Below are 27,345 nucleotides of genomic sequence, written 5' to 3' on the forward strand. Positions count from 1 at the left end.
AGTGTATATGTAACAGATGTTATACCTAGCACAGGATACTGCAGTCACAGCTGTGTATCATACAGTGTATATGTAACAGATGTTATACCTAGCACAGGATACCCTGCTATTTACTAACAGCCCTGGTGCATAGGATACTGCAGTCACAGCTGTGTATCATACAGTGTATATGTAACAGATGTTATACCTAGCACAGGATACTGCAGTCACAGCTGTGTATCATACAGTGTATATGTAACAGATGTTATACCTAGCACAGGATACCCTGCTATTTACTAACTAACAGCCCTGGTGCACAGGATACTGCAGTCACAGCTGTGTATCATACAGTGTATATGTAACAGATGTTATACCTAGCACAGGATACCCTGCTATTTACTAACAGCCCCGGTGCACAGGTTACTGCAGTCACAGCTGTGTATCACACAGTGTATATGTAACAGATGTTATACCTAGCACAGGATACTGCAGTCACAGCTGTGTATCATACAGTGTATATGTAACAGATGTTATACCTAGCACAGGATACCCTGCTATTTACTAACAGCCCTGGTGCACAGGATACTGCAGTCACAGCTGTGTATCATACAGTGTATATGTAACAGATGTTATACCTAGCACAGGATACTGCAGTCACAGCTGTGTATCACACAGTGTATATGTAACAGATGTTATACCTAGCACAGGATACTGCAGTCACAGCTGTGTATCATACAGTGTATATGTAACAGATGTTATACCTAGCACAGGATACCCTGCTATTTACTAACAGCCCCGGTGCACAGGATACTGCAGTCACAGCTGTGTATCACATAGTGTATATGTAACAGATGTTATACCTAGCACAGGATACCCTGCTATTTACTAACAGCCCCGGTGCAGAGTATACTGCAGTCACAGCTGTGTATCATACAGTGTATATGTAACAGATGTTATACCTAGCACAGGATACCCTGCTATTTACTAACTAACAGCCCCGGTACACAGGATACTGCAGTCACAGCTGTGTATCATACAGTGTATATGTAACAGATGTTATACCTAGCACAGGATACTGCAGTCACAGCTGTGTATCACACAGTGTATATGTAACAGATGTTATACCTAGCACAGGATACTGCAGTCACAGCTGTGTATCATACAGTGTATATGTAACAGATGTTATACCTAGCACAGGATACTGGAGTCACAGCTGTGTATCATACAGTGTATATGTAACAGATGTTATACCTAGCACAGGATACTGCAGTCACAGCTGTGTATCATACAGTGTATATGTAACAGATGTTATACCTAGCACAGGATACTGCAGTCACAGCTGTGTATCATACAGTGTATATGTAACAGATGTTATACCTAGCACAGGATACCCTGCTATTTACTAACAGCCCCGGTGCACAGGATACTGCAGTCACAGCTGTGTATCATACAGTGTATATGTAACAGATGTTATACCTAGCACAGGATACCCTGCTATTTACTGACAGCCCTGGTGCACAGGATACTGCAGTCACAGCTGTGTATCACACAGTGTATATGTAACAGATGTTATACCTAGCACAGGATACTGCAGTCACAGCTGTGTATCACACAGTGTATATGTAACAGATGTTATACCTAGCACAGGATACTGCAGTCACAGCTGTGTATCACACAGTGTATATGTAACAGATGTTATACCTAGCACAGGATACTGCAGTCACAGCTGTGTATCACACAGTGTATATGTAACAGATGTTATACCTAGCACAGGATACTGCAGTCACAGCTGTGTATCACACAGTGTATATGTAACAGATGTTATACCTAGCACAGGATACCCTGCTATTTACTAACAGCCCCGGTGCACAGGTTACTGCAGTCACAGCTGTGTATCACACAGTGTATATGTAACAGATGTTATACCTAGCACAGGATACCCTGCTATTTACTAACTAACAGCCCCGGTGCACAGGATACTGCAGTCACAGCTGTGTATCATACAGTGTATATGTAACAGATGTTATACCTAGCACAGGATACCCTGCTATTTACTAACCTCCCCGGTGCACAGGATACTGCAGTCACAGCTGTGTATCACACAGTGTATATGTAACAGATGTTATACCTAGCACAGGATACTGCAGTCACAGCTGTGTATCATACAGTGTATATGTAACAGATGTTATACCTAGCACAGGATACCCTGCTATTTACTAACTAACAGCCCCGGTGCACAGGATACTGCAGTCACAGCTGTGTATCATACAGTGTATATGTAACAGATGTTATACCTAGCACAGGATACCCTGCTATTTACTAACAGCCCCGGTGCACAGGATACTGCAGTCACAGCTGTGTATCACACAGTGTATATGTAACAGATGTTATACCTAGCACAGGATACCCTGCTATTTACTAACTAACAGCCCCGGTGCACAGGATACTGCAGTCACAGCTGTGTATCATACAGTGTATATGTAACAGATGTTATACCTAGCACAGGATACCCTGCTATTTACTAACAGCCCCGGTGCACAGGATACTGCAGTCACAGCTGTGTATCACACAGTGTATATGTAACAGATGTTATACCTAGCACAGGATACTGCAGTCACAGCTGTGTATCACACAGTGTATATGTAACAGATGTTATACCTAGCACAGGATACCCTGCTATTTACTAACTAACAGCCCTGGTGCACAGGATACTGCAGTCACAGCTGTGTATCATACAGTGTATATGTAACAGATGTTATACCTAGCACAGGATACCCTGCTATTTACTAACAGCCCTGGTGCACAGGATACTGCAGTCACAGCTGTGTATCATACAGTGTATATGTAACAGATGTTATACCTAGCACAGGATACTGCAGTCACAGCTGTGTATCACACAGTGTATATGTAACAGATGTTATACCTAGCACAGGATACTGCAGTCACAGCTGTGTATCATACAGTGTATATGTAACAGATGTTATACCTAGCACAGGATACCCTGCTATTTACTAACTAACAGCCCCGGTGCACAGGATACTGCAGTCACAGCTGTGTATCATACATTGTATATGTAACAGATGTTATACCTAGCACAGGATACTGCAGTCACAGCTGTGTATCACACAGTGTATATGTAACAGATGTTATACCTAGCACAGGATACTGCAGTCACAGCTGTGTATCATACAGTGTATATGTAACAGATGTTATACCTAGCACAGGATACCCTGCTATTTACTAACAGCCCTGGTGCACAGGATACTGCAGTCACAGCTGTGTATCACACAGTGTATATGTAACAGATGTTATACCTAGCACAGGATACTGCAGTCACAGCTGTGTATCACACAGTGTATATGTAACAGATGTTATACCTAGCACAGGATACCCTGCTATTTACTGACAGCCCCGGTGCACAGGATACTGCAGTCACAGCTGTGTATCATACAGTGTATATGTAACAGATGTTATACCTAGCACAGGATACTGCAGTCACAGCTGTGTATCACACAGTGTATATGTAACAGATGTTATACCTAGCACAGGATACAGCAGTCACAGCTGTGTATCATACAGTGTATATGTAACAGATGTTATACCTAGCACAGGATACTGCAGTCACAGCTGTGTATCACACAGTGTATATGTAACAGATGTTATACCTAGCACAGGATACAGCAGTCACAGCTGTGTATCACACAGTGTATATGTAACAGATGTTATACCTAGCACAGGATACCCTGCTATTTACTAACTAACAGCCCCGGTGCACAGGATACTGCAGTCACAGCTGTGTATCATACAGAGTATATGTAACAGATGTTATACCTAGCACAGGATACCCTGCTATTTACTAACTAACAGCCCCGGTGCACAGGATACTGCAGTCACAGCTGTGTATCATACAGTGTATATGTAACAGATGTTATACCTAGCACAGGATACTGCAGTCACAGCTGTGTATCATACAGTGTATATGTAACAGATGTTATACCTAGCACAGGGTACTGCAGTCACAGCTGTGTATCATACAGTGTATATGTAACAGATGTTATACCTAGCACAGGATACTGCAGTCACAGCTGTGTATCATACAGTGTATATGTAACAGATGTTATACCTAGCACAGGATACTGCAGTCACAGCTGTGTATCATACAGTGTATATGTAACAGATGTTATACCTAGCACAGGATACTGCAGTCACAGCTGTGTATCACACAGTGTATATGTAACAGATGTTATACCTAGCACAGGATACTGCAGTCACAGCTGTGTATCACACAGTGTATATGTAACAGATGTTATACCTAGCACAGGATACCCTGCTATTTACTAACAGCCCTGGTGCACAGGATACTGCAGTCACAGCTGTGTATCATACAGTGTATATGTAACAGATGTTATACCTAGCACAGGATACCCTGCTATTTACTAACAGCCCTGGTGCACAGGATACTGCAGTCACAGCTGTGTATCATACAGTGTATATGTAACAGATGTTATACCTAGCACAGGATACTGCAGTCACAGCTGTGTATCACACAGTGTATAAGTAACAGATGTTATACCTAGCACAGGATACCCTGCTATTTACTAACTAACAGCCCCGGTGCACAGGATACTGCAGTCACAGCTGTGTATCACACAGTGTATATGTAACAGATGTTATACCTAGCACAGGATACCCTGCTATTTACTAACAGCCCTGGTGCACAGGATACTGCAGTCACAGCTGTGTATCATACAGTGTATATGTAACAGATGTTATACCTAGCACAGGATACTGCAGTCCACAGCTGTGTATCATACAGTGTATATGTAACAGATGTTATACCTAGCACAGGATACCCTGCTATTTACTAACTAACAGCCCTGGTGCACAGGATACTGCAGTCACAGCTGTGTATCACACAGTGTATATGTAACAGATGTTATACCTAGCACAGGATACTGCAGTCACAGCTGTGTATCATACAGTGTATATGTAACAGATGTTATACCTAGCACAGGATACTGCAGTCACAGCTGTGTATCATACAGTGTATATGTAACAGATGTTATACCTAGCACAGGATACTGCAGTCACAGCTGTGTATCACACAGTGTATATGTAACAGATGTTATACCTAGCACAGGATACCCTGCTATTTACTAACAGCCCCGGTGCACAGGATACTGCAGGCACAGCTGTGTATCACACAGTGTATATGTAACAGATGTTATACCTAGCACAGGATACCCTGCTATTTACTAACTAACAGCCCTGGTGCACAGGATACTGCAGTCACAGCTGTGTATCACACAGTGTATATGTAACAGATGTTATACCTAGCACAGGATACCCTGCTATTTACTAACAGCCCCGGTGCACAGGATACTGCAGTCACAGCTGTGTATCACACAGTGTATATGTAACAGATGTTATACCTAGCACAGGATACCCTGCTATTTACTAACAGCCCCGGTGCACAGGATACTGCAGTCACAGCTGTGTATCATACAGTGTATATGTAACAGATGTTATACCTAGCACAGGATACTGCAGTCACAGCTGTGTATCATACAGTGTATATGTAACAGATGTTATACCTAGCACAGGATACCCTGCTATTTACTGACAGCCCCGGTGCACAGGATACTGCAGTCACAGCTGTGTATCACACAGTGTATATGTAACAGATGTTATACCTAGCACAGGATACCCTGCTATTTACTAACAGCCCCGGTGCACAGGATACTGCAGTCACAGCTGTGTATCACACAGTGTATATGTAACAGATGTTATACCTAGCACAGGATACCCTGCTATTTACTAACAGCCCCGGTGCACAGGATACTGCAGTCACAGCTGTGTATCATACAGTGTATATGTAACAGATGTTATACCTAGCACAGGATACTGCAGTCACAGCTGTATATCACACAGTGTATATGTAACAGATGTTATACCTAGCACAGGATACCCTGCTATTTACTAACAGCCCTGGTGCACAGGATACTGCAGTCACAGCTGTGTATCATACAGTGTATATGTAACAGATGTTATACCTAGCACAGGATACTGCAGTCACAGCTGTATATCACACAGTGTATATGTAACAGATGTTATACCTAGCACAGGATACCCTGCTATTTACTAACTAACAGCCCTGGTGCACAGGATACTGCAGTCACAGCTGTGTATCACACAGTGTATATGTAACAGATGTTATACCTAGCACAGGATACCCTGCTATTTACTAACTAACAGCCCTGGTGCACAGGATACTGCAGTCACAGCTGTGTATCACACAGTGTATATGTAACAGATGTTATACCTAGCACAGGATACTGCAGTCACAGCTGTGTATCACACAGTGTATATGTAACAGATGTTATACCTAGCACAGGATACCCTGCTATTTACTAACTAACAGCCCCGGTGCACAGGATACTGCAGTCACAGCTGTGTATCATACAGTGTATATGTAACAGATGTTATACCTAGCACAGGATACTGCAGTCACAGCTGTGTATCATACAGTGTATATGTAACAGATGTTATACCTAGCACAGGATACCCTGCTATTTACTAACTAACAGCCCTGGTGCACAGGATACTGCAGTCACAGCTGTGTATCACACAGTGTATATGTAACAGATGTTATACCTAGCACAGGATACTGCAGTCACAGCTGTGTATCACACAGTGTATATGTAACAGATGTTATACCTAGCACAGGATACCCTGCTATTTACTAACAGCCCCGGTGCACAGGATACTGCAGTCACAGCTGTGTATCACACAGTGTATATGTAACAGATGTTATACCTAGCACAGGATACTGCAGTCACAGCTGTGTATCACACAGTGTATATGTAACAGATGTTATACCTAGCACAGGATACTGCAGTCACAGCTGTGTATCATACAGTGTATATGTAACAGATGTTATACCTAGCACAGGATACTGCAGTCACAGCTGTGTATCACACAGTGTATATGTAACAGATGTTATACCTAGCACAGGATACCCTGCTATTTACTGACAGCCCTGGTGCACAGGATACTGCAGTCACAGCTGTGTATCACACAGTGTATATGTAACAGATGTTATACCTAGCACAGGATACCCTGCTATTTACTAACCGCCCCGGTGCACAGGATACTGCAGTCACAGCTGTGTATCACACAGTGTATATGTAACAGATGTTATACCTAGCACAGGATACTGCAGTCACAGCTGTGTATCATACAGTGTATATGTAACAGATGTTATACCTAGCACAGGATACTGCAGTCACAGCTGTGTATCACACAGTGTATATGTAACAGATGTTATACCTAGCACAGGATACCCTGCTATTTACTGACAGCCCTGGTGCACAGGATACTGCAGTCACAGCTGTGTATCACACAGTGTATATGTAACAGATGTTATACCTAGCACAGGATACTGCAGTCACAGCTGTGTATCATACAGTGTATATGTAACAGATGTTATACCTAGCACAGGATACCCTGCTATTTACTAACTAACAGCCCCGGTGCACAGTATACTGCAGTCACAGCTGTGTATCACACAGTGTATATGTAACAGATGTTATACCTAGCACAGGATACTGCAGTCACAGCTGTGTATCACACAGTGTATATGTAACAGATGTTATACCTAGCACAGGATACCCTGCTATTTACTAACAGCCCCGGTGCACAGGATACTGCAGTCACAGCTGTGTATCATACAGTGTATATGTAACAGATGTTATACCTAGCACAGGATACCCTGCTATTTACTAACAGCCCCGGTGCACAGGATACTGCAGTCACAGCTGTGTATCATACAGTGTATATGTAACAGATGTTATACCTAGCACAGGATACTGCAGTCACAGCTGTGTATCATACAGTGTATATGTAACAGATGTTATACCTAGCACAGGATACCCTGCTATTTACTAACAGCCCACGCCCTTATGCACCAAGCACAGGCCCAGAGCCCCATCACCTATAGATGTAACTGTTCTTCTTACCAGTATTAGGGGGAAACAGAGGGACAGGAGCAGGCTCACAGGGGATCCATCGTTCACCTCGTCTGCTGTATAAAGGAATAAAGCTGTGCCTCGCCTGTGAGAGAGCAGAGGGATAAGTCACATAACAGATGCAGCACTCACACGCATGAGCAGAAACGCACTCAGACACATACGCCCGTGCAGACGCCTGCCCACACACATGCATGTGCACGCACTTACACATCTGCAAATACACGTATGAGTTAACGCGCACTTATCTGCAAACACACACGTGCAATCACGGCACTGGAGCTGTACAGAACCATTCGCTGGTGCATTCTCACCTGGGTGCAGCTTCTGTTGGTCGGCTGAATCTTTGCATGCTGTCCCCATCCTAATGCTGAGGGACCTTTGTTTGTGTCATTAATACAGGGGCCCTCGTTGTACAATCCAGGGAACTGAGAGTGAGGGAAATCCATCTAATTTGTGACAGCAGAGAAATGAAAGTCAGAAAGATAAACTATTTTACCATCAGTATCCAGTATTCTCCCCAGACCTATCTAATGAGCACACCGACCGGCTGATATTTCTGACCACCTGGATATTAAACTAAAATTAGCTAATCATTGTTTTAAAAGTAATTAAATTAAATTAGAAATGAGACGGTCTACTTTTTATTTTTGTTTAATAAGATGGGTAACGTCTTTACTACCAAACCTTTTCCGGGCCCAAGCAGTTTGAATAAAGCGTTTTCTATCTTATAACCTCTAAGTTTGCCTGTGTCTAAGCCTCTGCAGTCTCCCTTATCTCAGTGCTTTTTATTCCATTTTTAAATCTTGCAATATGCGTGCCATATACATAACATTGTGCTCTCTCCTGTGCACTACAGTTAGACAGTGCAACTTCATGTGTGCCATATAGATAGCATTGTGTTCACTTCCTTGCACTACAGTCAGACAGTGCTACTTCATGTGTACCATATAGATAACATTGTGCTCTCTCCTGTGCACTACAGTCAGACAGTGCTACTTCATGTGTGCCATACAGATAGCATTGTGCTCTCTCCTGTGCACTACAGTCAGACAGTGCTACTTCATGTGTGCCATATAGATAACATTGTGCTCACTTCCTTGCACTACAGTTAGACAGTGCTACTTCATGTGTGCCATATAGATAGCATTGTGCTCACTTCCGTGCACTACAGCCAGACAGTGCTACTTGATGTGTGCCATATAGATAACATTGTGCTCTCTCCTGTAAACTACAGTTAGATAGTGCTACTTCATGTGTGCCATATAGATAACATTGTGCTCACTTCTTTCCACTACAGTCAGACAGTGCTACTTCATGTGTGCCATATAAGATAGCATTGTGCTCACTTCCTTGCACTACAGTTAGACAGTGCTACTTCATGTGTGCCATATAGATAGCATTGTGCTCACTTCCGTGCACTACAGCCAGACAGTGCTACTTGATGTGTGCCATATAGATAACATTGTGCTCTCTCCTGTAAACTACAGTTAGATAGTGCTACTTCATGTGTGCCATATAGATAACATTGTGCTCACTTCTTTCCACTACAGTCAGACAGTGCTACTTCATGTGTGCCATATAGATAGCATTGTGCTCTCTCCTGTGCACTACAGTCAGACAGTGCTACTTCATGTGTGCCATATAGATAACATTGTGCTCACTTCCTTGCACTACAGTTAGACAGTGCTACTTCATGTGTGCCATATAGATAGCATTGTGCTCACTTCCTTGCACTACAGTTAGACAGTGCTACTTCATGTGTGCCATATAAGATAGCATTGTGCTCACTTCTTTCCACTACAGTCAGACAGTGCTACTTCATGTGTGCCATATAAGATAGCATTGTGCTCACTTCCTTGCACTACAGCCAGACAGTGCTACTTCATGTGTGCCATATAGATAGCATTGTGCTCACTTCCTTGCACTACAGCCAGACAGTGCTACTTCATGTGTGCCATATAGATAGCATTGTGCTCACTTCTTTGCACTACAGCCAGACAGTGCTACTTCATGTGTGCCATATAGATAGCATTGTGCTCTCTCCTGTGCACTACAGTCAGACAGTGCTACTTCATGTGTGCCATATAGATAGCATTGTGCTCTCTCCTGTGCACTACAGCCAGACAGTGCTACTTCATGTGTGCCATATAGATAGCATTGTGCTCACTTCCGTGCACTAGAGTCACACAGTGCTACTTCATGTGTGCCATATAGATAGCATTGTGCTCTCTCCTGTGCACTACAGCCAGACAGTGCTACTTCATGTGTGCCATATAGATAACATTGGGCTCACTTCTTTGCACTACAGTTAGACAGTGCTACTTCATGTGTGCCATATAGATAGCATTGTGCTCACTTCCGTGCACTAGAGTCACACAGTGCTACTTCATGTGTGCCATATAGATAGCATTGTGCTCACTTCATTGCACTACAGTTAGACAGTGCTACTTCATGTGTGCAATATAGATAGCATTGTGCTCACTTCATTGCACTACTGTTAGACAGTGCTACTTCATGTGTGCCATATAGATAACATTGTGCTCACTTCCGTGCACTACAGCCAGACAGTGCTACTTCATGTGTGCCATATAGATAGCATTGTGCTCACTTCCGTGCACTACAGTTAGACAGTGCTACTTCATGTGCGCCATAGATAGCATTGTGCTCACTTCCGTGCACTACAGTCAGACAGTGCTACTTCATGTGTGCCATATAAGATAGCATTGTGCTCACTTCCGTGCACTACAGCCAGACAGTGCTACTTCATGTGTGCCATATAGATAACATTGTGCTCTCTCCTGTGCACTACAGCCAGACAGTGCTACTTCATGTGTGCCATATAGATAACATTGTGCTCTCTCCTGTGCACTACAGTTAGACAGTGCTACTTCATGTGTGCCATATAGATAACATTGTGCTCTCTCCTGTGCACTACAGTTAGACAGTGCTACTTCATGTGTGCCATATAGATAACATTGTGCTCACTTCCGTGCACTACAGCCAGACAGTGCAACTTCATGTGTGCCATATAGTTAACATTGTGCTCATTTCCTTGCACTACAGTTAGACAGTGCTACTTCATGTGTGCCATATAGATAGCATTGTGCTCACTTCCGTGCACTACAGCCAGACAGTGCTACTTGATGTGTGCCATATAGATAACATTGTGCTCTCTCCTGTGCACTACAGTTAGATAGTGCTACTTCATGTGTGCCATATAGATAACATTGTGCTCACTTCTTTCCACTACAGTCAGACAGTGCTACTTCATGTGTGCCATATAAGATAGCATTGTGCTCACTTCCTTGCACTACAGTTAGACAGTGCTACTTCATGTGTGCCATATAGATAGCATTGTGCTCACTTCCTTGCACTACAGCCAGACAGTGCTACTTCATGTGTGCCATATAGATAGCATTGTGCTCACTTCCTTGCACTACAGCCAGACAGTGCTACTTCATGTGTGCCATATAGATAGCATTGTGCTCACTTCTTTGCACTACAGCCAGACAGTGCTACTTCATGTGTGCCATATAGATAGCATTGTGCTCTCTCCTGTGCACTACAGTTAGACAGTGGTACTTCATGTGTGCCATATAGATCGCATTGTGCTCTCTCCTGTGCACTACAGTCAGACAGTGCTACTTCATGTGTGCCATATAGATAACATTGTGCTCTCTCCTGTGCACTACAGCCAGACAGTGCTACTTCATGTGTGCCATATAGATAGCATTGTGCTCTCTCCTGTGCACTACAGCCAGACAGTGCTACTTCATGTGTGCCATATAGATAGCATTGGGCTCACTTCTTTGCACTACAGTTAGACAGTGCTACTTCATGTGTGCCATATAGATAGCATTGTGCTCACTTCCGTGCACTAGAGTCACACAGTGCTACTTCATGTGTGCCATATAGATAGCATTGTGCTCACTTCCGTGCACTACAGTTAGACAGTGCTACTTCATGTGTGCCATATAGATAGCATTGGGCTCACTTCCGTGCACTACAGTTAGACAGTGCTACTTCATGTGTGCCATATAGATAGCATTGTGCTCACTTCATTGCACTACAGTTAGACAGTGCTACTTCATGTGTGCCATATAGATAGCATTGTGCTCACTTCCGTGCACTACAGTTAGACAGTGCTACTTCATGTGTGCCATATAGATAGCATTGTGCTCACTTCCGTGCACTACAGTTAGACAGTGCTACTTCATGTGTGCAATATAGATAGCATTGTGCTCACTTCATTGCACTGTTAGACAGTGCTACTTCATGTGTGCCATATAGATAACATTGTGCTCACTTTCGTGCACTACAGTTAGACAGTGCTACTTCATGTGTGCCATATAGATAGCATTGTGCTCACTTCCGTGCACTACAGTTAGACAGTGCTACTTCATGTGTGCCATATAGATAGCATTGTGCTCACTTCATTGCACTACAGTTAGACAGTGCTACTTCATGTGTGCCATATAGATAGCATTGTGCTCACTTCCGTGCACTAGAGTCAGACAGTGCTACTTCATGTGTGCCATATAGATAGCATTGTGCTCTCTCCTGTGCACTGCAGTTAGACAGTGCTACTTCATGTGTGCCATATAGATAGCATTGTGCTCACTTCCTTGCACTACAGTTAGACAGTGCTACTTCATGTGTGCCATATAGATAGCATTGTGCTCTCTCCTGTGCACTAGTTAGACAGTGCTACTTCATGTGTGCCATATAGATAGCATTGTGCTCACTTCATTGCACTACAGTTAGACAGTGCTACTTCATGTGTGCCATATAGATAGCATTGTGCTCACTTCCGTGCACTACAGCCAGACAGTGCTACTTCATGTGTGCCATATAGATAGCATTGTGCTCACTTCCTTGCACTACAGTCAGACAGTGCTACTTCATGTGTGCCATATAGATAGCATTGTGCTCTCTCCTGTGCACTACAGTTAGACAGTGCTACTTCATGTGTGCCATATAGATAGCATTGTGCTCACTTCCGTGCACTACAGCCAGACAGTGCTACTTCATGTGTGCCATATAGATAGCATTGTGCTCTCTCCTGTGCACTACAGTTAGACAGTGCTACTTCATGTGTGCCATATAGATAGCATTGTGCTCTCTCCTGTGCACTACAGTTAGACAGTGCTACTTCATGTGTGCCATATAGATAGCATTGTGCTCACTTCCTTGCACTACAGTCAGACAGTGCTACTTCATGTGTGCCATACAGATAGCATTGTGCTCACTTCATTGCACTACAGTTAGACAGTGCTACTTCATGTGTGCCATATAGATAGCATTGTGCTCACTTCATTGCACTACAGTTAGACAGTGCTACTTCATGTGTGCCATACAGATAGCATTGTGCTCTCTCCTGTGCACTACAGTTAGACAGTGCTACTTCATGTGTGCCATATAGATAGCATTGTGCTCACTTCCGTGCACTACAGCCAGACAGTGCTACTTCATGTGTGCCATATAGATAGCATTGTGCTCACTTCCGTGCACTACAGCCAGACAGTGCCACTTCATGTGTGCCATATAGATAGCATTGTGCTCTCTCCTGTGCACTACAGTTAGACAGTGCTACTTCATGTGTGCCATATAGATAGCATTGTGCTCTCTCCTGTGCACTACAGTTAGACAGTGCTACTTCATGTGTGCCATATAGATAGCATTGTGCTCACTTCCTTGCACTACAGTCAGACAGTGCTACTTCATGTGTGCCATACAGATAGCATTGTGCTCTCTCCTGTGCACTACAGTTAGACAGTGCTACTTCATGTGTGCCATATAGATAGCATTGTGCTCACTTCCTTGCACTACAGTTAGACAGTGCTACTTCATGTGTGCCATATAGATAGCATTGTGCTCACTTCCTTGCACTACAGTTAGACAGTGCTACTTCATGTGTGCCATATAGATAGCATTGTGCTCACTTCCGTGCACTACAGTTAGACAGTGCCACTTCATGTGTGCCATATAGATAGCATTGTGCTCACTTCCGTGCACTACAGTTAGACAGTGCTACTTCATGTGTGCCATATAGATAACATTGTGCTCACTTCCGTATACTACAGCCAGACAGTGCTACTTCATGTGTGCCATATAGATAACATTGTGCTCACTTCCTTGTACTACAGCCAGACAGTGCTACTTCATGTGTGCCATATAGATAACATTGTGCTCTCTCCTGTGCACTACAGCCAGACAGTGCTACTTCATGTGTGCCATATAGATAGCATTGTGCTCACTTCCTTGCACTACAGTTAGACAGTGCTACTTCATGTGTGCCAAATAGATAGCATTGTGCTCACTTCCGTATACTACAGCCAGGCAGTGCTACTTCATGTGTGCCATATAGATAGCATTGTGCTCACTTCCTTGCACTACAGTTAGACAGTGCTACTTCATGTGTGCCATATAGATAGCATTGTGCTCTCTCCTGTGCACTACAGCCAGACAGTGCTACTTCATGTGTGCCATATAGATAGCATTGTGCTCACTTCCTTGCACTACAGCCAGACAGTGCTACTTCATGTGTGCCATATAGATAGCATTGTGCTCACTTCCTTGCACTACAGCCAGACAGTGCTACTTCATGTGTGCCATATAGATAGCATTGTGCTCACTTCCTTGCACTACAGTTAGACAGTGCTACTTCATGTGTGCCATATAGATAGCATTGTGCTCACTTCCTTGCACTACAGTTAGACAGTGCTACTTCATGTGTGCCATATAGATAGCATTGTGCTCTCTCCTGTGCACTACAGCCAGACAGTGCTACTTCATGTGTGCCATATAGATAGCATTGTGCTCACTTCCTTGCACTACAGTTAGACAGTGCTACTTCATGTGTGCCATATAAGATAGCATTGTGCTCACTTCCGTGCACTACAGCCAGACAGTGCTACTTCATGTGTGCCATATAGATAACATTGTGCTCTCTCCTGTGCACTACAGCCAGACAGTGCTACTTCATGTGTGCCATATAGATAGCATTGTGCTCTCTCCTGTGCACTACAGCCAGACAGTGCTACTTCATGTGTGCCATATAGATAGCATTGTGCTCACTTCCTTGCACTACAGTTAGACAGTGCTACTTCATGTGTGCCATATAGATAGCATTGTGCTCACTTCCTTGCACTACAGTTAGACAGTGCTACTTCATGTGTGCCATATAATAACATTGTGCTCTCTCCTGTGCACTACAGTCAGACAGTGCTACTTCATGTGTGCCATATAGATACCATTGTGCTCTCTCCTGTGCACTACAGTTAGACAGTGCTACTTCATGTGTGTCATATAGATAACATTGTGCTCTCTCCTGTGCACTACAGTTAGACAGTGCTACTTCATGTGTGTCATATAGATAACATTGTGCTCACTTCCGTGCACTACAGCCAGACAGTGCTACTTCATGTGTGCCATAGATAGCATTGTGCTCACTTCCTTGCACTAGTTAGACAGTGCTACTTCATGTGTGCCATATAAGATAGCATTGTGCTCACTTCCGTGCACTACAGCCAGACAGTGCTACTTCATGTGTGCCATATAGATAGCATTGTGCTCTCTCCTGTGCACTACAGTCAGACAGTGCTACTTCATGTGTGCCATATAGATACCATTGTGCTCACTTCCGTGCACTACAGTTAGACAGTGCTACTTCATGTGTGCCATATAGATAGCATTGTGCTCACTTCCGTGCACTACAGTTAGACAGTGCTACTTCATGTGTGCCATATAGATAGCATTGTGCTCACTTCATTGCACTACAGTTAGACAGTGCTACTTCATGTGTGCCATACAGATAGCATTGTGCTCACTTCCTTGCACTACAGCCAGACAGTGCCACTTCATGTGTGCCATATAGATAGCATTGTGCTCACTTCCGTGCACTACAGCCAGACAGTGCCACTTCATGTGTGCCATATAGATAGCATTGTGCTCACTTCCTTGCACTACAGTTAGACCGTGCTACTTCATGTGTGCCATATAGATAACATTGTGCTCTCTCCTGTGCACTACAGTTAGACAATGCTACTTCATGTGTGCCATATAGATAGCATTGTGCTGGTTTTCATTAGAATATCTAAATAAGAAGACCTGAATACTTGGGTATATGAGCTATTATAGTTGTATATGAGCTATTATAGTTGTATATGAGCTATTATAGTTGTATAAAGTTGTATATGAGCTATTATAGTTGTATAAAGTTGTATATGAGCTATTATAGTTGTATAAAGTTGTATATGAGCTATTATAGTTGTATAAAGTTGTATATGAGCTATTATAGTTGTATATGAGCTATTATAGTTGTATATGAGCTATTATAGTTGTATATGAGCTATTATAGTTGTATATGAGCTATTATAGTTGTATATAGTTGTATATGAGCTATTATAGTTGTATACAGTATCCCTTGTTACTGAAATCTGTATTAGTGACGTTTATGAAAGCAACAGAATTGTAAAAAAGGGAAATGTTGTCCTTAAATACCGCCATGGGACACATGACGGTATATACACCCACAGCGCCCCATGGGACACATGACGGTATATTCACGCACAGCGCCCCATGGGACACATGACGGTATATACACGCACAGCGCCCCATGGGACACATGACGGTATATACACGCACAGCGCCCTATGGGACACATGACGGTATATACACGCAGAGCGCCCCATGGGACACATGACGGTATATACACACATAGTATACATGACAGTATATACGCGCACAGCGCCCCATGGGACACATGACGGTATATACGCGCACAGCGCCCCATGGGACACATGACGGTATATACGCGCACACACAGCCCTATGGGTACACATGACAGTATATACACACACACAGCCCTATGGGTACACATGACAGTATATACACACACAGCCCTATGGTACACATGACAGTATATACACACACATAGTATGCATGACAGTATACACGACAGTATATACACACACACAGTACACATGACAGTATACATGACAGTATATACACACACAGTACACATGACAGTATACACACACAGTACACATGACAGTATACACACACAGTACACATGACAGTACACACACACAGTACACATGACAGTATATACACACACATAGTACACATGACAGTATATACACACACATAGTACACATGACAGTATACACACAGTACACATGACAGTATATACACATGACAGTATATACACACACAGTACACATGACAGTATATACACACACACAGTACACATGACAGTATATACACACACATAGTACACATGACAGTATATACAAACACATAGTACACATGACAGTATATACACACACAGAGTACACATGACAGTATATACACACACAGTACACATGACAGTATATACACACACAGTACACATGACAGTATATACACACACAGTCCTATGGTACACATGACAGTATACACACACATAGTACACATGACAGTATATACACACACAGCCCTATGGTACACATGACAGTATATACACACACAGTACACATGACAGTATATACACACACAGTACACATGACAGTATATACACACACAGTCCTATGGTACACATGACAGTATATACACACACAGTACACATGACAGTATATACACACACAGTCCTATGGTACACATGACAGTATATACACACACAGTACACATGACAGTATATACACACACAGTCCTATGGTACACATGACAGTATATACACACACAGTCCTATGGTACACATGACAGTATATACACACAGTCCTATGGTACACATGACAGTATATACACACACAGTCCTATGGTACACATGACAGTATATACACACACAGCCCTATGGTACACATGACAGTATATACACACACAGCCCTATGGTACACATGACAGTATATACACACACAGCCCTATGGTACACATGACAGTATATACACACACAGTACACATGACAGTATATACAGTACACACACAGCCCTATGGTACACATGACAGTATATACACACACAGCCCTATGGTACACATGACAGTATATACACACACAGTACACATGACAGTATATACAGTACACACACAGCCCTATGGTACACATGACAGTATATACACACACAGTACACATGACAGTATATACACACAAAGCCCTACAGTACGCATGACAGTATATACACACATAGTACACATGACAGTAAATACACACACTACACATGACAGTATATACACACACAGCCCTATAGTACACATGACAGTATATACACACACAGCCCTATGGTACACATGACAGTATATACACACACACAGCCCTATGGTACACATGACAGTATATACACACATAGCCCTATGGTACACATGACAGTATATACACACACAGTACACATGACAGTATATACAGTACACACACAGCCCTATGGTACACATGACAGTATATACACACACAGCCCTATGGTACACATGACAGTACATACACACACAGTACACATGACAGTATATACAGTACACACACAGCCCTATGGTACACATGACAGTATATACACACACAGCCCTATAGTACACATGACAGTATATACACACACAGTACACATGACAGTATATACAGTACACACACAGCCCTATGGTACACATGACAGTATATACACACACAGCCCTATAGTACACATGACAGTATATACACACACAGTACACATGACAGTATATACAGTACACACACAGCCCTATGGTACACATGACAGTATATACACACACAGCCCTATAGTACACATGACAGTATATACACACACAGTACACATGACAGTATATACACACAAAGCCCTACAGTACGCATGACAGTATATACACACATAGTACACATGACAGTATATACACACACACACACTACACATGACAGTATATACACACACAGCCCTATGGTACACATGACAGTATACACACACATAGTACACATGACAGTATATACACACACAGCCCTATAGTACACATGACAGTATATACACACATAGTACACATGACAGTAAATACACACACACACTAAACATGACAGTGTATACACACACAGCCCTATAGTACACATGACAGTATATACACACACAGCCCTATGGTACACATGACAGTATATACACACACAGCCCTATGGTACACATGACAGTATACACACACACAGCCCTATGGTACACATGACAGTATATACACACACAGCCCTATGGTACACATGACAGTATATACACACACAGCCCTATAGTACACATGACAGTATATACACACACAGCCCTATGGTACACATGACAGTATATACACACACAGCCCTATAGTACACATGACAGTATATACACACACAGCCCTATGGTACACATGACAGTATATACACACAGAGCCCTATGGTACACATGACAGTATATACACACACAGCCCTATGGTACACATGACAGTATACACACACACATAGTACAAATGACAGTATATACACACACAGCACCTACAGTACAAATTACAGTATATACACACACAGCCGTATGGTACAAATGACAGTATATACACACACAGTACACATGACAGTATATACAGTACACACACAGCCCTATGGTACACATGACAGTATATACACACACAGCACCTATAGTACACATGACAGTATATACACACACACACAGCCCTATGGTACACATGACAGTATATACACACACAGCCCTATGGTACACATGACAGTATATACACACACAGCCTTATGGTACACATGACAGTATATACACACACAGCCCTATAGTACACATGACAGTATATACACACACAGCCCTATAGTACACATGACAGTATATACACACACAGCCCTATGGTACACATGACAGTATATACACACACAGCCCTATGGTACACATGACCATATATACACACACAGCCCTATGGTACACATGACCGTATATACACATGACAGTATATACACACACAGTACACATGACAGTAAATACACACACATAGTACACATGACAGTATATACACACACACATAGTACACATGACAGTATATACACACACAGTCCTATGGTACACATGACAGTATACACACACACACAGTCCTATTGTACACATGACAGTATACACACACAGTCCTATGGTACACATGACAGTATACACACACACATAGTACACATGACAGTATATACACACACAGCCTTATAGTACACATGACAGTATATACACACAAAGCCCTACAGTACGCATGACAGTATATACACACATAGTACACGACAGTAAATACACACACTACACATGACAGTATATACACACACAGCCCTATAGTACACATGACAGTATATACACACACAGCCCTATGGTACACATGACAGTATATACACACACAGCCCTATGGTACACATGACAGTATATACACACACAGCCCTATGGTACACATGACAGTATATACACACACAGCCCTATGGTACACATGACAGTATATACACACACAGCCCTATGGTACACATGACAGTATATACACACACAGCCCTATGGTACACATGACAGTATACACACACAGTACACATGACAGTATATACACACACAGCCCTATAGTACACATGACAGTATATACACACACAGTACACATGACAGTATATACACACAAAGCCCTACAGTACGCATGACAGTATATACACACACAGTACACATGACAGTATATACACACAAAGCCCTACAGTACGCATGACAGTATATACACACATAGTACACATGACAGTAAATACACACACACTACACATGACAGTATATACACACACAGCCCTATGGTACACATGACAGTATATACACACACAGCCCTATGGTACACATGACAGTATATACACACACAGCCCTATGGTACACATGACAGTATATACACACATAGTACACCTGACAGTAAATACACACACAGCCCTATGGTACACATGACAGTATATACACACACAGCCCTATAGTACACATGACAGTATATACACACACAGCCCTATAGTACACATGACAGTATATACACACATAGTACACATGACAGTAAATACACACACTAAACATGACAGTGTATACACACACAGCCCTATAGTACACATGACAGTATATACACACACAGCCCTATAGTACACGACAGTATATACACACACACAGCCCTATGGTACACATGACAGTATATACACACACAGCCCTATGGTACACATGACAGTATATACACACACAGCCCTATAGTACACATGACAGTATATACACACACAGCCCTATGGTACACATGACAGTATATACACACAGAGAGCCCTATGGTACACATGACAGTATACACACACACATAGTACAAATGACAGTATATACACACACAGCACCTACAGTACAAATTACAGTATATACACACACAGCCGTATGGTACAAATGACAGTATATACACACACAGTACACATGACAGTATATACACACACAGCCCTATAGTACACATGACAGTATATACACACACAGCCCTATGGTACACATGACAGTATATACACACACAGCCCTATAGTACACATGACAGTATATACACACACAGCCCTATGGTACACATGACAGTATATACACACACAGCCCTATGGTACACATGACAGTATATACACACACAGCCCTATGGTACACATGACAGTATATACACACACAGCCCTATGGTACACATGACAGTATATACACACACAGCCCTATGGTACACATGACAGTATATACACACACAGCCCTATGGTACACATGACAGTATACACACACAGTACACATGACAGTATATACACACACAGCCCTATGGTACACATGACAGTATATACACACACAGCCCTATAGTACACATGACAGTATATACACACACAGCCCTATGGTACACATGACAGTATATACACACACAGCCCTATGGTACACATGACAGTATATACACACACAGCCCTATGGTACACATGACAGTATATACACACACAGCCCTATGGTACACATGACAGTATACACACACAGTACACATGACAGTATATACACACACAGCCCTATGGTACACATGACAGTATACACACACAGTACACATGACAGTATATACACACACAGCCCTATAGTACACATGACAGTATATACACACACAGTACACATGACAGTATATACACACAAAGCCCTACAGTACGCATGACAGTATATACACACATAGTACACATGACAGTAAATACACACACACTACACATGACAGTATATACACACACAGCCCTATGGTACACATGACAGTATACACACACATAGTACACATAACAGTATATACACACACAGCCCTATAGTACACATGACAGTATATAAACACACAGCCCTATGGTACACATGACAGTATATACACACACAGCCCTATGGTACACATGACAGTATATACACACACAGCCCTATGGTACACATGACCGTATATACACATGACAGTATATACACACATAGCACCTACAGTACACATGACAGTAAATACACACACAGTACACATGACAGTAAATACACACACACTACACATGACAGTATATACACACATAGTACACATGACAGTATATACACACACACTACACATGACAGTATATACACACATAGTACACATGACAGTATATACACACAGTACACATGACAGTATATACACACACACAGTACACATGACAGTATATACACACAGTACACATGACAGTATATACACACACATAGTACACATGACAGTATATACACACACAGTACACACGACAGTATATACACACACACAGTACACACGACAGTATATACACACACACAGTACACATGACAGTATATACACACACACAGTACACATGACAGTATATACACACACACAGTACACATTACAGTATATACACACACACAGTACACATGACAGTATATACACACACACAGTACACATGACAGTATATACACACACACAGTACACATGACAGTATATACACACACAGTACACATGACAGTATATACACACACAGTACACATGACAGTATATACACACACACACAGTACACGACAGTATATACACACACACAGTACACATGACAGTATATACACACAGTACACATGACAGTATATACACACACAGTACACATGACAGTATATACACACACAGTACACATGACAGTATATACACACACAGTACACATGACAGTATATACACACACAGTACACATGACAGTATATACACACAGTACACATGACAGTATATACACACACACAGTACACATGACAGTATATACACACACACAGTACACATGACAGTATACACACACAGTACACATGACAGTATATACACACACACACAGTACACATGACAGTATATACACACACACAGTACACATGACAGTATACACACACAGTACACATGACAGTATACACACACAGTACACATGACAGTATATACACACACAGTACACATGACAGTATATACACACACAGTACACATGACAGTATATACACACACACAGTACACATGACAGTATATACACACACAGCCCTATGGTACACATGACAGTATATACACACACAGCCCTATGGTACACATGACAGTATATACACACACACAGTACACATGACAGTATATACACACACAGCCCTATGGTACACATGACAGTATATACACACACAGTACACATGACAGTATATACACACACACAGTACACATGACAGTATATACACACACACAGTACACATGACAGTATATACACACACAGTAAACATTACAGTATATACACACAGTACACATGACAGTATATACACACACACAGTACACATGACAGTATATACACACACAGTAAACATTACAGTATATACACACACAGTACACATGACAGTATATACACACACAGCACCTACAGTAAACACGTGTAAAACTTTCTGGCGTCCCAGTTTCCTTCTTAGTTTTATATTCCGCGGTTTTAATATTTTAGGATCTCAAAGGCCGCCGTACGTTACGTCTATATTACGTATCCAATCAGAGCGGTCTTTGTATAGCGATAACTTAATAAATAAACCACGGATATAGAGGTTGAGAGTAAGTATATGGCGTCTAGACACTGATGGGAGTAAAAAGATGGCCGTCGTAACTGTAGTGTATGGTAGTACAAATATGGCGGTGGTGTAGCGGTGAGAGTACAAATATGGCGGTAGTGTTTGTATACAGATGTAGCGGTGAGAGTACAAATATGGCTGTGGCGTTTGATAAACACTCCTATAATATATATATCCTGTTTCCTCATAAATCCCCTTTAACCATATAAATAACCATCTCATAAATCCCCCTCTAACTAAAAATAGCACTTCTCCTATAAATTCCCATTAACTAATAAATAACCATGTTATCCAATAAATACCTTTGCTACCTCATTAATACCCCTCATCCCCTGTTATTCCATAAATGCCTTCTTACCTTGTAAAACATGTTACTCCATAAAAGCCTGTTTTGCCATTTAAATATATTGTTGCCCTATTTATGCCCCTCATTCTGTAAATACACTATAAATACACGTTACCTAATAAATGCCCCCTTACCCTATCAATACATGTTACCTAATAAATACCCTATTACCTATAAATACACACCTAATAAATACCCTATTACCTATAAATACACGTTACCTAATAAATGCCCCCTTACCCTATCAATACATGTTACCTAATAAATGCCCCCTTACCCTATAAATACACATTACCTAATAAATGCCCCTTACCCTATAAATAAATGTTACCTAATAAATGACCCCTTACCCTATAAATACGTTACCTAATAAATACCTTCTTACCCTATAAATACACGTTACCTAATAAATGCCCTATTACCCTATAAATACAAGTTACCTAATAAATGCCCCTTACCCTATAAATACACGTTACCTAATAAATGCCCTATTACCATATAAATACAAGTTACCTAATAAATGCCCCCTTACCCTATAAATACACATTACCTAATAAATGCCCCCTTACCCTATAAATACATGTTACCTAATAAATGCCCTCTTACCCCATAAATACATGTTACCTAATAAATACCCCCTTACCCTATAAATACACGTTACCTAATAAATACCCTATTACCCTATAAATACATGTTACCTAATAAATATCCTATAAATACACGTTACCTTATAAATGCCCCCTTACCATATAAATACAAGTTACCTAATAAATGCCCCCTTACCCTATAAATACACATTACCTAATAAATGCCCCTTACCCTATAAATAAATGTTACATAATAAATGCCCCCTTACCCTATAAATACACGTTACCTAATAAATACCTTCTTACCCTATAAATACACATTACCCTATAAATACACGTTACCTAATAAATGCCCTACTACCCTATAAATACTCGCCTAATAAATTCCCCCTTACCCTATAAATACGCGTTACCTAATAAATGCCCCCTTACCCTATCAATACATGTTACCTAATAAATGCCTCCTTACCCTATAAATACAGGTTACCTAATAAATACCCTATTACCTATAAATACACGTTACCTAATAAATGCCCCCTTACCCTATCAATACATGTTACCTAATAAATGCCCCCTCACCCTATAAATACACATTACCTAATAAATACCCTATAAATACACATTACCTAATAAATGCCCCTTACCCTATAAATAAATGTTACATAAAAAATGCCCCCTTACCCTATAAATACGTTACCTAATAAATACCTTCTTACCCTATAAATACACGTTACCTAATAAATGCCCTATTACCCTATAAATACAAGTTACCTAATAAATGCCCCTTACCCTATAAATAAATGTTATTTAATAAATGCCCCTTACCCTATAAATACACGTTACCTAATAAATACCTTCTTACCCTATAAATACACGTTACCTAATAAATGACCTATTACCATATAAATACACATTACCTAATAAATGCCTATTACCCTATAAATACACTTTACCTAATAAATACCCTATTACCCTATAAATACACGTTACCTAATAAATGCCCTACTACCCTATAAATACTCACCTACATGTTACCCTATTACCCTATAAATACACTTCACCTAATAAATACACGTTACCTAATAAATGCCCTACTACCCTATAAATACTCACCTAATAAATTCCTCCTTACCCTATAAATACACGTTACCTAATAAATGCCCCCTTACCCTATCAATAAATGTTACCTAATAAATGCCTCCTTACCCTATAAATACACATTAATGTTACCTAATAAATGCCCCCTTACCCCATAAATACACGATACCTAATAACTGCCCTATTATCCTATAAATACACGTTACCTAATAAATAACCTATTACTTATAAATACACATTACCTAATAAATGCCCCCTTACCCTATAAATACACGTTACCTAATCAATACCCTATTACCCTATAAATACACGTTACCTAATAAATACCCTATAAATACACGTTACCTTATAAATGCCCCCTTACCCTATAAATACACATTACCTAATAAATGCCCCCTTACCCTATCAATACATGTTACCTAATAAATGCCCCCTTACCCTATAAATACACATTACCTAATAAATGCCCCCTTACCCTATAAATACACAATACCTAATAAATAACCTATTACCTATAAATACATGTTACCTAATAAATGCCCCCTTACCCTCTCAATACACGTTACCTAATAAATGCCCTACTACCTTATAAATGCACATTACCTAATTAATGCCCTATTACCCTATAAATACACTTTACCTAATAAATACCCTATTACCCTAGTAATACACGTTACCTAATAAATGCCCTACTTCCCTATAAATACTCACCTAATAAATTCCCCCTTACCCTATAAATACACGTTACCTAATAAATGCCCCCTTACCCTATCAATACATGTTACCTAATAAATGCCTCCTTACCCTATAAATACACATTAATGTTACCTAATAAATGCCCCCTTACCCCATAAATACACGATACCTAATAAATGCCCTATTACCCTATAAATACACGTTACCTAATAAATAACCTATTACTTATAAATACACGTTACCTAATAAATGCCCCCTTACCCTATAAATACACATTACCTAATCAATACCCTATTACCCAATGAATACACGTTACCTAATAAATACCCTATAAATACACGTTACCTTATAAATGCCTCCTTACCCTATAAATACACATTACCTAATAAATGCCCGCTTATCCTATAAATACATGTTACCTAATAAATGCTGCCTTGCCCTATAAATACACGTTACCTAATAAATGTCCTATTACCCTATAAATACATGTTACCTAATAAATACCCCCTTACCCTATAAATACACGTTAACTATTAAATACCCTCATACCCTATAAATACATGTTGCCTAATAAATACCCC

The 27,345-nt window shown here is 41.1% G+C and overlaps 1 protein-coding gene across 1 annotated transcript in view; it reads right to left on the reverse strand.

Annotated features, from left to right (window-relative positions):
* TAF1C (TATA-box binding protein associated factor, RNA polymerase I subunit C) overlaps positions 1–23,930 on the reverse strand; it is a 385,888-nt gene extending 361,958 nt beyond the window's left edge. The window contains exons 1-3 of the mRNA XM_053699633.1: positions 23,843–23,930; positions 8,321–8,455; positions 7,998–8,091 (exon numbers count right to left, since the gene is read on the reverse strand). Of these exons, the coding sequence (XP_053555608.1) occupies positions 7,998–8,091; positions 8,321–8,455 (229 nt within the window). The 5' untranslated portion in view covers positions 23,843–23,930. The remainder of the gene's footprint in view (positions 1–7,997; positions 8,092–8,320; positions 8,456–23,842) is intronic.
* Between the last annotated feature and the right edge of the window lie 3,415 nt (positions 23,931–27,345).

The sequence above is a fragment of the Bombina bombina genome, chromosome 2 (assembly GCF_027579735.1).
Source record: "Bombina bombina isolate aBomBom1 chromosome 2, aBomBom1.pri, whole genome shotgun sequence".
Lineage (NCBI taxonomy): Eukaryota > Metazoa > Chordata > Amphibia > Anura > Bombinatoridae > Bombina > Bombina bombina.